General features: G+C 49.0%; 1 protein-coding gene across 1 annotated transcript in view; it reads right to left on the bottom strand.

The window, feature by feature from the left end:
* Positions 1 to 1,300: 1,300 nt before the first annotated feature.
* Positions 1,301 to 13,183, bottom strand: part of kcp (kielin cysteine rich BMP regulator) — a 40,470-nt gene continuing 28,587 nt past the window's right edge. Inside the window, exons 26-42 of the mRNA XM_030366368.1 lie at positions 12,424 to 12,688; positions 11,709 to 11,791; positions 11,492 to 11,585; positions 10,692 to 10,865; positions 10,191 to 10,273; positions 9,502 to 9,622; positions 9,230 to 9,312; positions 8,896 to 8,995; positions 8,319 to 8,407; positions 8,100 to 8,202; positions 7,516 to 7,658; positions 6,713 to 6,885; positions 5,929 to 6,040; positions 5,472 to 5,573; positions 4,324 to 4,488; positions 3,395 to 3,695; positions 1,301 to 2,113 (exon numbers count right to left, since the gene is read on the bottom strand). Of these exons, the coding sequence (XP_030222228.1) occupies positions 1,875 to 2,113; positions 3,395 to 3,695; positions 4,324 to 4,488; positions 5,472 to 5,573; positions 5,929 to 6,040; positions 6,713 to 6,885; positions 7,516 to 7,658; positions 8,100 to 8,202; positions 8,319 to 8,407; positions 8,896 to 8,995; positions 9,230 to 9,312; positions 9,502 to 9,622; positions 10,191 to 10,273; positions 10,692 to 10,865; positions 11,492 to 11,585; positions 11,709 to 11,791; positions 12,424 to 12,688 (2,430 nt within the window). The 3' untranslated portion in view covers positions 1,301 to 1,874. The remainder of the gene's footprint in view (positions 2,114 to 3,394; positions 3,696 to 4,323; positions 4,489 to 5,471; positions 5,574 to 5,928; positions 6,041 to 6,712; positions 6,886 to 7,515; positions 7,659 to 8,099; positions 8,203 to 8,318; positions 8,408 to 8,895; positions 8,996 to 9,229; positions 9,313 to 9,501; positions 9,623 to 10,190; positions 10,274 to 10,691; positions 10,866 to 11,491; positions 11,586 to 11,708; positions 11,792 to 12,423; positions 12,689 to 13,183) is intronic.

Raw genomic sequence — 13,183 nt, 5'->3', positions numbered from 1 at the left:
TACTGCTAAGAATAGGTAGGCGGCCTAATCTTTTCGTATCTATAGTATAGATACGAAAATATATAGTTTTCGTATAAACTGTATATATACAGTTTTCGTATAAATAAAATAAATAAATATATATATATAGTTGGTGGTTTTGGGCAATGCAGTATGCCTATGTTACCTGATGCAGATGTAGCTGATAAGACTCAGCACGTCTCCTAGCCTTAGTAGTCTGTAACACTGGACAACCTTAGGGTGGATGTTTTCAGGCCCTTTTCATTGGTTTACATTTACTTAAACTTGCTCTAATCATTAACTATAAATGGATGTTCTCTATCAAACCCATGTCAAAATGTTGTAGTGTCTTTGTAATTTGACTTTTCCACAGAAAGAGCACACATTATTACACAATGATTTTTAGCTTTTAATATTTATACGATTCAACAGCAATAAGCAGTATCACCGTGTTATGTTGCATAGTGTACAGTATCGGTTCTCAGTGTTCACATAAACAATCGATGAGCTACCACCACAATTGGAGGGGATGTGATTGAGGTTGAAAATGTGAGATATACATATAGTCTCTGCTCAGTGCGACATTTGGCATTTGAATGCATGTTTGCTTATATTCTACTACATGTAATAAAACAAAATTAAACAGAAAAAGGATGTCCAGTGAGTGGAGCAAATAAAACAATACTTAACTCAGTTAAAGGTAGGTTAAATAATTATTCTCCTAATTCGTATGCAGCTTCCTTGATCAACATACGATGGACATTACATTTTTTCCATCTGTCCATTTTTCTCATGTTCCCCATCATAAACACCGTGATTAGGATTCTGCAAAGGAGCTTTAGCCCCCCCTGCAGGCTTCAAGTCGAAGCAGTAACTAGCTCAAAAGCCACTTATACAGTGTTTTTCACTTTCAGCAGAAATGTAGTTACAGTTATTATTTTGTAGTTATTTTATTTACTCACCTCACAGCTCTTGTACCGTGGCGAAGGCTCTCCTGATTTTTAGGATATTAAAAGTGTAATATGATTGGGAAAAAATTCTGTAAATGCACCTCGCCTTGGTGTTATGATATTCACAACCCATCAGCCTAGTTTCCTCTTGAAGTAGTATAAAGTAGTATAAAAACTAAAGTAAAATAAAATTTAATAAAATACAAATGAACATTGTGTTCCAACATCCAGAAAACTTAAAAATCACAAAAGAGCCACTCATAAATAATTATGATCCAAGATAATCACAGACGATGAATAACGGCATGGATAAAATATGTCCTATTCAACATTACGTTTCAAAGAGAATGTAATCCTAGTTCAGAGGTCAATAATATAGTGGTTCTTTGGTTTTAGACATTCGGCTTCTGGAACCCAATGGAAGGCTGCAGTCCTTAAGCGGTTAGGTCAGGTGTGAGCTGTGTTTGGCAGAGATATATATGTATATATATATATATACATATATATATGTGTGTATACAGCGATTAATAATGTGTCTGTATAGAATAGAAAGTGGAGAGGTATCTCCCAGTGCAGTGGGAGGCTGTACTTGGATGGGCTCACTGCTCCCTCGATCTCTTACTAGAGTACAAGTAGGGCAGGTAATACGGTGAATCCAGACACTGACCACGTACCGCCGTGACGCCGTCTGTCGCGGACCATCTCTGTGAGAAGAACACGACGGCGGTGAAACTGGGCAGTGCATCATGGGATATAGCGCGGAGATAAGTGAGCATCACTTGCAGTTTGGTTTGGTTCAGTCCACTGTACAAGGTGCCGCCGGACCCATCCAAACCCAGCCGGGGGGGGTTGGCGAGCACCGCGGGGGCCGGGGGGTCACAGGGCGCCGGGGGGCTGTGGCGAGCGCCGCGGGGGCCGGCGGGGTCACAGGGCGCCGGGGGGCCGGGCGGCGTTGCCGTGGATGATCTTGGGGCACTTGTCCGGGGGGACGCAGTGGCTGCTGTGCAGGACCAGCCCGGCGGGGCACTGGCAGCCCGGCACGCAGGGCTTGAAGCAGTGGCTCTCGATGACCCCCAGCGGCACGTCGGCGTTGAGGCAGGTCACCGGGCACGGGGGGCCGCACTCGTCGAACACAAAGCCCCTCTCCACCGGGCAGCCCACCGCTGGGGGGGGGGGGGGGGGGGGGTGGGGGGGGAGGGGTTAGACCGCCACCGCGGGGGCTAACAGTAGGAGTCCACGGCAACACACCCACCACCACCAGCGCTAACTCTACTGCTGGTGGTACTACCAGTACCAGGACCACCATAACCACAGGTGGGACTGACACTACTAAAGGTAGTAATACTGTGTGTATCACTGTGTGCATGCGTGTGTGTATTGCGGTGTGCATGCGTGTGTGTATTACGGTGTGTTACTGTGTGTGTTACTGTGTGTTACTGTGTGTGTTACTGTGTGTATTACTGTGTGTATCACTGTGTGTATTACTGTGTGTATCACTGTGTGTATGCGTGTGTGTATTACGGTGTGTATGCGTGTGTGTATGTGTGTGTGTATCACTGTGTGTATGCGTGTGTGTATTACAGTGTGTTACTGTGTGTGTTACTGTGTGTATTACTGTGTGTATGCGTGTGTGTATCACTGTGTGCATTACGGTGTGTATGCGTGTGTGTATCATGGTGTGTATGCGTGTGTGTATCACTGTGTGTATGCGTGTGTGTATCACTGTGTGTATGCGTGTGTGTATCACTGTGTGTATCACGGTGTGTATGCGTGTGTGTATCACTGTGTGTATGCGTGTGTGTATTACGGTGTGTATGCGTGTGTGTATGCGTGTGTGTATCACTGTGTGTATGCGTGTGTGTATTACAGTGTGTTACTGTGTGTGTTACTGTGTGTATTACTGTGTGTATGCGTGTGTGTATCATTGTGTGTATTACGGTGTGTATGCGTGTGTGTATCACTGTGTGTATGCGTGTGTGTATCACGGTGTGTATGCGTGTGTGTATCACGGTGTGTATGCGTGTGTGTATCACTGTGTGTATGCGTGTGTGTATCACTGTGTGTATGCGTGTGTGTATCACTGTGTGTATCACTGTGTGTATTACTGTGTGTATCACGGTGTGTATGCGTGTGTGTATCACGGTGTGTATGCGTGTGTGTATCACTGTGTGTATCACTGTGTGTATTACTGTGTGTATTACTGTGTATATGCGTGTGTGTATTACTGTGTGTATCACTGTGTGTATCACGGTGTGTATGCGTGTGTGTATCACGGTGTGTATGCGTGTGTGTATCACTGTGTGTATCACTGTGTGTATTACTGTGTGTATTACTGTGTATATGCGTGTGTGTATTACTGTGTGTATCACTGTGTGTATCACTGTGTGCATTACTGTGTGTGTTATTGTGTGTATGCGTGTGTGTGTGCGTGTCCCGGCGCTCACCGCACAGCGCGGGGCTCCTCCAGTCCAGCACCACCCCCGCCTCGCGGCACTGACCCGCGTACGCCTCCAGCGCGTCGCACAGACACTCGTCGGTGTTGGCGCCGCACGCGCACAGGTCGTACACGCAGGCGCCATGCCAGGCCTCCGGGGGCACCACCCGGTGGCAGGGCTTGAACACCGCCGACTTCAGGACCTTGCAGCGCCCGTTGGCACCCTTGCGGGCCTGGTAGCCCGCCTCCCGGCAGGGGTCCACGTCCTCGCCGGGGCGGCAGGAGGTGAGGGCGTGGCTGTGGTTCGTCACCTGAGGGGGGGGGGGGGGGGGGGACAGCAGGGGGGAGGGGATGTTTGAATGATAAAATGGTCCCCGAAGAAGCTGCCTAAAGCTTACGCTAGGGCGCCATGATAAACACACAGAGGGGGTGTGGCCTACACAGAACACATCACATCTCGTTCATACTACAAACTGTGGTAGATCCCAGATCAGTGAACAAATACAAATATGTTTAACTGTTTTTTGTTGAGGTTTGAGGATGAGAAAGTAGCGGAAATGTTAAACACAGACACACGTGCGGGCAGATGTATGGAGGCGTACACACACACAAGCACTTGTAGGTACACACGTATCCAGACATACACACACACACAAACGCATGCAAGCATGCAGATACAGACAGACACACAGGTGGACACACACACACACACACACACACACACACACACACACACACACACACACACACACACACACACACACACACACACACACACACACACACACACACACACACAAACACATAAACATAAGTACATTTCTTCTCAATAAATTAAAACTAAACGCTCCAACGTGTGCACTATGATTTGTATATACATGTATAAAATGAACTTTTTAGCTAAGTATAAATGTATAGCTTCTGATCGCTCTTCCCCACCTGCCAGCTGTTCCCGAAGCTGGCCTCTGATAGGCTGATGCGCCCGTCGGGCATGCGCAGGTCGTCCTGGGGGAAGTCGTTGAAGTCGCCGCAGAGGCCGCAGGTCTGCTTCCTGTAGGAGCCCGGGACACTGACCTCCAGGTGGGACCGCCCGCTCCACAGCACCTGGCGGGGTCAAAGGTCAGCAGGGACGGCCACAGGGGTCACCAGATGTACGCCGGTCGCTCCACGGAACAGACAGCTGTCAGCTGTCACGCACATCTGGACGATGGCTAGATGGTTATCTGACGCAACCATTTCCAACCTAGGGCCTCGTCTTACCTGCTTTGAATACTGTAGCACAGGGGTGCCCAACCTTTTTTGACCCAAGATCTACTTTTCAAGTATCCAACCTTCCGAGATCTACCAGCCTAGTGTCAACATTGCAAACCTACCTTCAAGCTCATTTCCCCTCAGCCATGCCAACGTTTAGGAGTGCGTAACTACTGTTGACGGCTTTCAACTGCTGTTGACAGCGCATGCGCTACCGCGCGAATATGTCCTGCGCAAATTTTATTTTATTTAAAAAAAAAATATATATATATATATATATTTTTTTTCTTCTTCACCCCTCGCGGTCGACTTGGGATCTGTCGGCGGTCTACGGGTAGACCGCAATCGACTGGTTGGGCACCCCTGCTGTAGCATAATCCAAGATTAATATTGAAAAACTGGAGTGACAAAGTAATGTGAAGCAGCATACCCCTACTGAAGACTGGGTCTACACATTGTGTATATATTTAAACATCACCAAAGCATCAGGAATGTCTCCATGTGCACGTTGGGTGGAGAAGATTCATGTCAGTAGAATTCCACATCCCTATTCTTACAGGCAAGGCAACTTTATTTATATTGCACTTGTCATACATGAGGCCGACTCAAAGTGCTGCACATAGAACATAGAAAAAATAGATAAGTTAAAGAAAACATAGGCAAAGTAAAAAAATTAGTAACAAAATAAAAAGATAGAAAATAAAGGCAAAGTTAAAAAAGCAATGTGTGCAATGTATTTAAGAAAAAACATACCGGAGATGTATACCATTCAGAATGAGCACGGAGGAATAACCATAACACATGAATGTGACCATCCCATAATAATATATAGAAACCTTTATCCCAATGTTGGTGTTGAGCAGGATGGTGTTGGTCTGACGCTCCACGTAGACGTAAGGTTCTCTCAGGTAGGGCAGAGCAACCACACGGCCATTCACCTGAAGACACACACACACACACACACACACACACACACACACACACACACACAAACACACACACACACACACACACACACACACACACACACACACACACACACACACACAGCTGATTGCTCAGAGTAGGCAATCCCAGGGATTTCTTTGTGAGGACGGCACAAAATGTCCTCACTTCAAGAAATGTCATCACTAGAAAGGTGGTTCGGCTTTGTACCCACATGTATATCAAAACTCACACACACACACACACACACACACACACACACACACACACACACACACACACACACACACACACACACACACACACACACACACACACACACACACACACAGACACACACACACACACCTTGACGACCCAGTCCTGGAGAAGCTGCACCGAGAGGTCTCCGATGAACACGGTGACCTCCTTGGTCCAGGAGACTCCTTTACGCCCGCGGTCGTCGTTGGTGGCGTGGATTCTATGGAAGAGAAACCTCTTGAGTCTTGGGAGTGTATTTCAAATACAGAAGGGACCAAGCAGATCCTGGTGTTTCAGACAGGATTACTGAATGATGGATGATGTGATTACCAAACCATTCCAAACGCTCCGGTTTGGGAATGGATATAGAGCGCACAACCTGAAGTGAGATATTGCATTTATACAACCGATTATGTTTTTTAATCATTTATTTTGCTCCACAAACAGAAATCGTTCTGCAACTGGATTTGAACTGGACTGTTGCCAAGGCAACCACAGGCCAGTTACCAGGTATCAGGAACCCCTTATCTGTAAAAATATATCCATTTATTGTGTAACCGGTGAAATAAGAATCTGTTGAAAAACTTTGGATTCCGCCGAGTTCACTGCTTATGACACGAGTTCACTTCTTTTTGAGACGGGTATGAAAACTCCCAGTGCTGTTATACTCTATATAAGGGCACGTTGAATGTTCCTTGTCCAATCAAATTAATTTGATTTCCAATCAAATGACTCTGATTCCCTGATTCCCTATGAATAAATCACAAAGGACTTGCATATCATCGTATCAACATTTTGAAGATAACCATAGCAACAACATTCTGGCTGTTGCTATGGTTACAGTTTGAGTGAAGCTGGACTCTACGTAACCCTAGAGTAGAGACCCCCGTACCTGAAGTGGCCGCCCTGACAGTCCTGAGCCAGGACGTACGTGCACGCGCCCTGGAAGTGTAGCATGCGCCCGTCGAAGGTGCGGTAGTGGGGGTCCCCGAAGGCGATGCAGGTCGCCGGGCGCGGCAGGCAGTGGGGGCAGCACACCCCGGGGGCCGCCGCGGGCATCTCCGTCTGCAGACACAACCGCCACGACGACAGCGCTTTGGAGTCCGCACCGAACCTCGAGGGGGACGGCCGAGGTCGCGGTCTGGGGACCCTTGGCCTCGACTAGAGCTCTGAGGTCGCGGTCTGGGGACCCTTGGCCTCGACTAGAGCTCTGAGGTCGCGGTCTGGGGACCCTTGGCCTCGACTAGAGCTCTGAGGTCGCGGTCTGGGGACCCTTGGCCTCGACTAGAGCTCTGAGGTCGCGGTCTGGGGACCCTTGGCCTCGACTAGAGCTCTGAGGTCTCTCCGAGCGAGACTTCAGAGTTGTGTCTGCTGCTCTCGTAAGAAGATGCTTTTTGATTCTAAACCTTCTGCCTCCAGAATAATCGCAGCAACTGGTTCCCGTTAGCTCCCCAAACCCCTTAACAAATGACAACTAAAAAGACGTGTTCATGTTTCATAATGCATAGATTGCAGCTGTACGTGCGTGTTTGCGTGCATGCGTGCGTGTGTGTGGGTGCATGTGTGTGTGCATGTGCGTGTGTGCATGCGTGTGTGTGCGTGCCTGCTTGTGTGTGTGTGCCTTTGTGTGTGTGTGTGCGTGCATGTGTGTGTGCCTTTGTGTGTGTGTGTGCGCGTGTGTGTGTGTTTACTGACTGCAGAGCAGGCGAGGGGGGGGCAGCGCTCGGTGCCACAGTGCACGTCTCCGGCCACGCACGTGCAGCCGGTGCACTCGTCCACCGCCCACTGCTCCCCGGGCTGGTAGAGCGCACCCTGGTACGTGCACGACACCCCCGAGGCTGTGAGGCACACACACACACACACACACGCACACACAGACACACAAACACACACGCACACACACGCACACACACAGACACAGAAACACACACACACACACACACATGCTTGCACACAGACACATACACATCCACACACACACACACACACACACGCACGCACGCACGCACACACACACACACACACACTATTTTACCATGAAATCTTTTAACAGACGCTTCCTTCCAAAGCGCCTTACTGTACCTGTCACTAAGGAGCAGGGATGAATCAATGGACGCCTACAGGTAAGGCTGTGGTCGTTGAATAGGCAACCCAGAACCTTTCAGCCGGGAGTCACAACACAAGGCTCAAAGACACACACATGGATACGCTTTACACACGCATGACTCGTTTGTCACTCATCATGATGACCTGATTGGGGCTCCCACCAGCTTCAGTACCTTGGCATTCATAACAACACTTCCCGGGCGTCTTCATGGGTATCTGTTCTCCCTGACACACCAGATGTAAACACTCTTCGATGCTGCATTCAATGTGTCCGAGCTGAGACACGTCGAGAGAGAGAGAGAGAACATAGCGATGCTGGAGTCAATTCATCACATTGTAAACACTGTGCGGTCTCTTCTCCGTCGGAGGGGGGGGGTTCCTCCGTCACCTACGTTACAGGTGCAGGTGACGCAGTCGTCATCGCTGTCGGTCCAGCTGCTGCCGCTGGGCACGCGGGCGTCCTGGCCCTCGATCACACACTCTGCCCGGGCGCACGAGAAACGAATCAGATCAAGGAAACACTGTTTATTAGAGGACGCTTCTCGACAGAAGAGTCCTCAAAGTATTTGATTTAATAACAGCAGCGTCAGGTGAACTACTGTTTATTAGAGGACACTTCTCGACAGAAGCGTCCTTCACAGAAAGTATTTGATTTAATAAGACAATAAACACAATACTGAGGTTCAATACACAATAAAGAAGAGGGGGGGATTAGCATGCGCTCAGTCTCAAACCTTCTCCCTTCGGCGGCAATGAGAGTCCCAATGAACATAGCAGCGCTATTATAATGGTGTTATGTTAATGAGGGAGAAGAAGGGAGCCATCTCTGGGTGCAAGAAGACATTTTTCTAATATATTTAAATGAACATGAAACTAGGTTCTATTATTTGTATAAATTGTGATATTATTATTAGGACCCTTGTTTCCCCTGGGGGTGGGGTGCTAGGGTGGGGGCGTGGGGGGTCTTACCCTCGCACACCGGGCAGCAGGAGTCGGGCAGGGAGAGCTGCTCACCGACGGGGCAGGTGAGGGGGGGGCAGTTCCGGTGGAGACACGTCCACGTTAGGTCCTGCAAACGCACGCACACACACGCACACAAACACGCACGCACACGCACACACACACACACACACACACACACACACACACACACACACACACACACACACACACAAGCACACACAAGCACATAAGTCCAGACAAGAAAAAAGAAAGAAAGAAAAAAAGATTGACTATATTGACATCACTTATTGAGGGATGGGATTCAGAGGTGATTGATTGATTGATTGGTTACTATGGTTACCTTGCATTGACAGGTAAAACATGGGTCATCGGTAGCCAGGACTTCATTACCGATCAGGGTGGCAGTGCAGTTACTGAGCGGTTCTACACCAACGCGCACACACACACAGACACACACACATAAACACAGACACACACACACACACACACACACACAGAAAGCGTATTAACAACATAAGGAATACACCATCTCATGCACTTGACCTTATCTGTGTGTGTGTGCGTGCGTGCGTGCGTGTGTGCGTGCGTGTGTGTGTGTGTAAAGGCACTGACGTGCACAGACAGGGCAGCAGGATTCGGGTCCAGAGAACAGGATGTTGTTGACGGGACAGTCCACCAGACTGGGGCACTGCTTACGGTAGCAGCGCAGGTGCTGCTCGCCGTCTGGCATCACCTGAAGAACACACACGGTGTAGGGGCGTGGGAGAGCCTCCAGGAGCCTCATGCTCATTTATTACCCAGTACCGGCTCAACTCCCCTCTGCTCTGCCCAACTCTACTCGCTTTTGGTACCAGCTGCGTTTCCACTGAAGACAGAACCGCATCAACGTCGAGGTCGTCATGGACGCCACATGGAACTGAGGGGATGTCATCTTCACCGCGACACACACGGGAACGATTGACCCATGAGGGGTTTTGTGGAAGCCACTGCAAGACGATGGCCGACTACTAGTGAAGCTAATAAAAAACATTGCTTCTATAGCAGCTCATCTATCCAAAACATTAGCGGGTTGGTGCATGTCTTGCACTAGATGATGATTCTAGTGAGTATTTTCTCTGTAGCTGCTGTGGGTATCGCCTCTGTTCCCTCAGAACCCAGACAGAGTTCCACCCATATATATGCCAGTTGGCGGGTACAATTCAAACTTTATCCCGATGGAGAATGAAAACAGACGGGTAGAGTAGAGTCGACTGGAGCTCAGCCGTCTACCATGCGTTGGAAGAGAGCCACTAGCAGCCTACCTCACAGGTGCAGATCTGGCAGGGGTCGTCTGCAGGATGGAAACTGTCGCTGGGACTGTAGACTCTGCCCTCGAACAGACAGTCTGCTCGGACAGGAAGACACGCAGTCCGTCGTCAGACCGTACACTCATCACAACTGGTCACCTCCAGTGATGGACTAGAATCAAGGAATATACTAGTGGATAGTATTACTATCATGATGAAGTAATTAAGTGATACTAGAAACAGTATATTGTAATACTAGTATAGTATCAGAATAGTCAATTATTGCAACAGCAATAGTGTAGTGTAATAACTATTACACTACATAATTTTTTTTAAATAGTTTTTTATTACTATGTAATAGTAATAGTATAATAATAGTAGTATTGTAATAGTGTAGTGTAACGGTCATAGTGCAATGACAGCGCTAAAAAGCATAATGAATGAAGTGTGAGGTTGATGCTGGGATAACATCGCTGAGCGCAGGCTGTGAATACAGAACAGGGTGCAGTTCCTCACCGGCGCACAGGGGGCAGCACTCGCCGGCCACCCGGATGGTGTTGACGCACGGCGAGATGCAGCGGATCTGGGAGCAGGTGGTGACTCCGCCCACACACATGCAGTTCATACAGGAGGCGGAGTCAGCGAACCAGCTGCTGGCCTCTGCGTGCTCCCGTCCGTCGTACATGCACCCTGAGACGGTCAGATGGAAAATAACCACAGGATGTGTCAGAGGGATGCATCCGTTACACACTATCGAATCTCCTAGGTGTGAGACGTTCAATAAGTGTATTATTATACATCTCAAAGTCAGCCAATTAACTCGACTCAAGAGTGGAGGGGCGTGGCCTGAATGTTGTCCATCACTTTAAAATATAAATACAATATATATTTATATTCTACTAACATTGTATTTGTTGTTTATACAGATGAGCTTGAGGAGATGCGTTGGTTATTCTTTTGGTTAGTGTAAGCGGTTTAATGTAAATGTCAAGCTTTATTTTTAACTGCAATTGTTTAGCTGATTTCATTCTCATTTAGTATTTCATCCTATTTTATTCTTGCCCTTTTTGTATTGTATATACTTTATAGATATATTTGATCGTAATTGTTATGTGTTATCCTTGTCATTGTGTGTATTCTCGCGTGCTCGTCGCCACTGTAAATGAGAGGAACCTCAGTGTCTCTCGAGTGAAAATAAAGGTATTGTATTGTACTGTATTGTACTGTATTGTACTGTACGGTATTGTACTGTACCGTATTGTACTGTACTGTACTGTATTGTACTGTACTGTACTGTACTGTACTGTCTGTGTTACCTCTGCAGCGTGGACAGCAGGTCCCTGGGTCCTGGACCTGGTGCATGCAGGGCAGCTTGGGACACTCTTGGGACACACAGCGCACCTCTCCTTCCTGGAAAGAGTCCCAGGGATTAGCTTATCGACCGCTTGTAATGCTGTAGGTGGTACACGGCGTCTGGGCTTCAAAAGACCGCTGACTGCTGTCAGGACCAGGGTGGGTCGGTGTCTGTCACACCTGGCACGTGCACCTGGAGCAGGGGTCGGACTGGGGGGTCCACTGCTGTCCGTTCTGGTACTCCCGTCCATCCAGCATACACACTGAGGGACAGACAGACAGACAGACAGACAGACACAGACAGACAGGCAGGCAGGCAGGCAGGCAGGCAGGCAGGCAGGCAGACAGACAGACAGACAGACAGACAGACAGACACAGGGATAAAAGTGTGAACACACAGTACTACTGTTTTTAATTTCCGGGTTGTATCTTCACGGTCGGATACTCTTATTGTTCGTTGCTTAAGATGAAAGCGTCAGTAAAATAAATGTAGCGTAGTGCTTCACAGGCGTGACGGGTTCCCGAGAAATAAGGGTGACTTTACTGGTCCTAATTGAAGGAGATCACAGCGGTCCAACCTTACAGAGATTCAGATACTGCAGACGGCGATGTTGACCCCTTTGACTTCCTGACGTAAGTAATGACGGTAAATGGACTGCATTTATAAAGCGCTTTTACCCAAAGCACTTTACACTACTGCCTAACATTCACCCATTCATGCACACATTCACACGCCGACGGCCAGCTCTGGGGGAGCAGTTCGAGGTGCCTTGCTCAGCGACACCTCGACACTCTAGGAGCAGCCGGGGATCGAACCAGCAACCTTGGGGTGACCGGCCAACCCGCGCTCCCTCCTGAGCTGCCGGCGCCCGGTGGTGTCCTCGAGGGGCCCTACCTGGGCACCGGGGGCAGCACTGTCCAGGCGGAGTCACGGGTCGGGGGCACGGGGCCGGCGGGCAGGGCGCGCGCACACACGTCACCGTTCCCTGGACGCACGTGCAGCGCTGGCAGGGGTCGGAGGAGGAGCCGAAGGTGTGCCTGTGGGCGTGCACGCCGCCCTGGTAGAGGCAGGAGTCGCACGCGGGACAGCAGCTCTCCGACGGGACGGGGTGGGAACACTGGAGGGGACAGGGCCTCCTCTGACAGGACACCTCCGCGTTCTGGGGGGGTGATGGTACAGGGGGGGGGCGGAGACAGGAAGTGGATAAACGTGAGAACAGGAAGCACTGGAGACGGGGTCGAGGAGGGGACTGGAGCGAGGGGATTCATTCAGGTTCATGGAACAGATGGAATCATAGGTTGGTCAAGCAGCGCTACGAGAACTAAACTAAAATGTAATTCGTGCTTCGACTTCCAACTCAGTGCCAAATGAAAGGCCGATATATAAAAACACACACACAAACTTTAGTATAACCCAAGTAGACCATTCTTCTTCTATGCCCTCTTTGATCGTGAACCTACCGGTCTACTGGGTAAGGAACCACGAACCCCCAGGGTAAAGCTCACCAAACATAACGCCCTTCATCACGGGTCCGAATGGATTCCATTAGTGATGAGGTCAATGAGCCTCGGAAGAATAAGTGAATATTGTCAGTGCCGTTCAAGTAGCATTAATAATCGTTGACTACTTTAACGGCGCCGACAATCCAAGAACC

This window comes from Gadus morhua, chromosome 9 (assembly GCF_902167405.1).
Source record: "Gadus morhua chromosome 9, gadMor3.0, whole genome shotgun sequence".
Taxonomy (NCBI): Eukaryota; Metazoa; Chordata; class Actinopteri; order Gadiformes; family Gadidae; genus Gadus; species Gadus morhua.
Note: the sequence above shows the minus strand (reverse complement) of the source record. Positions and strands in the feature narration are given on the sequence as shown.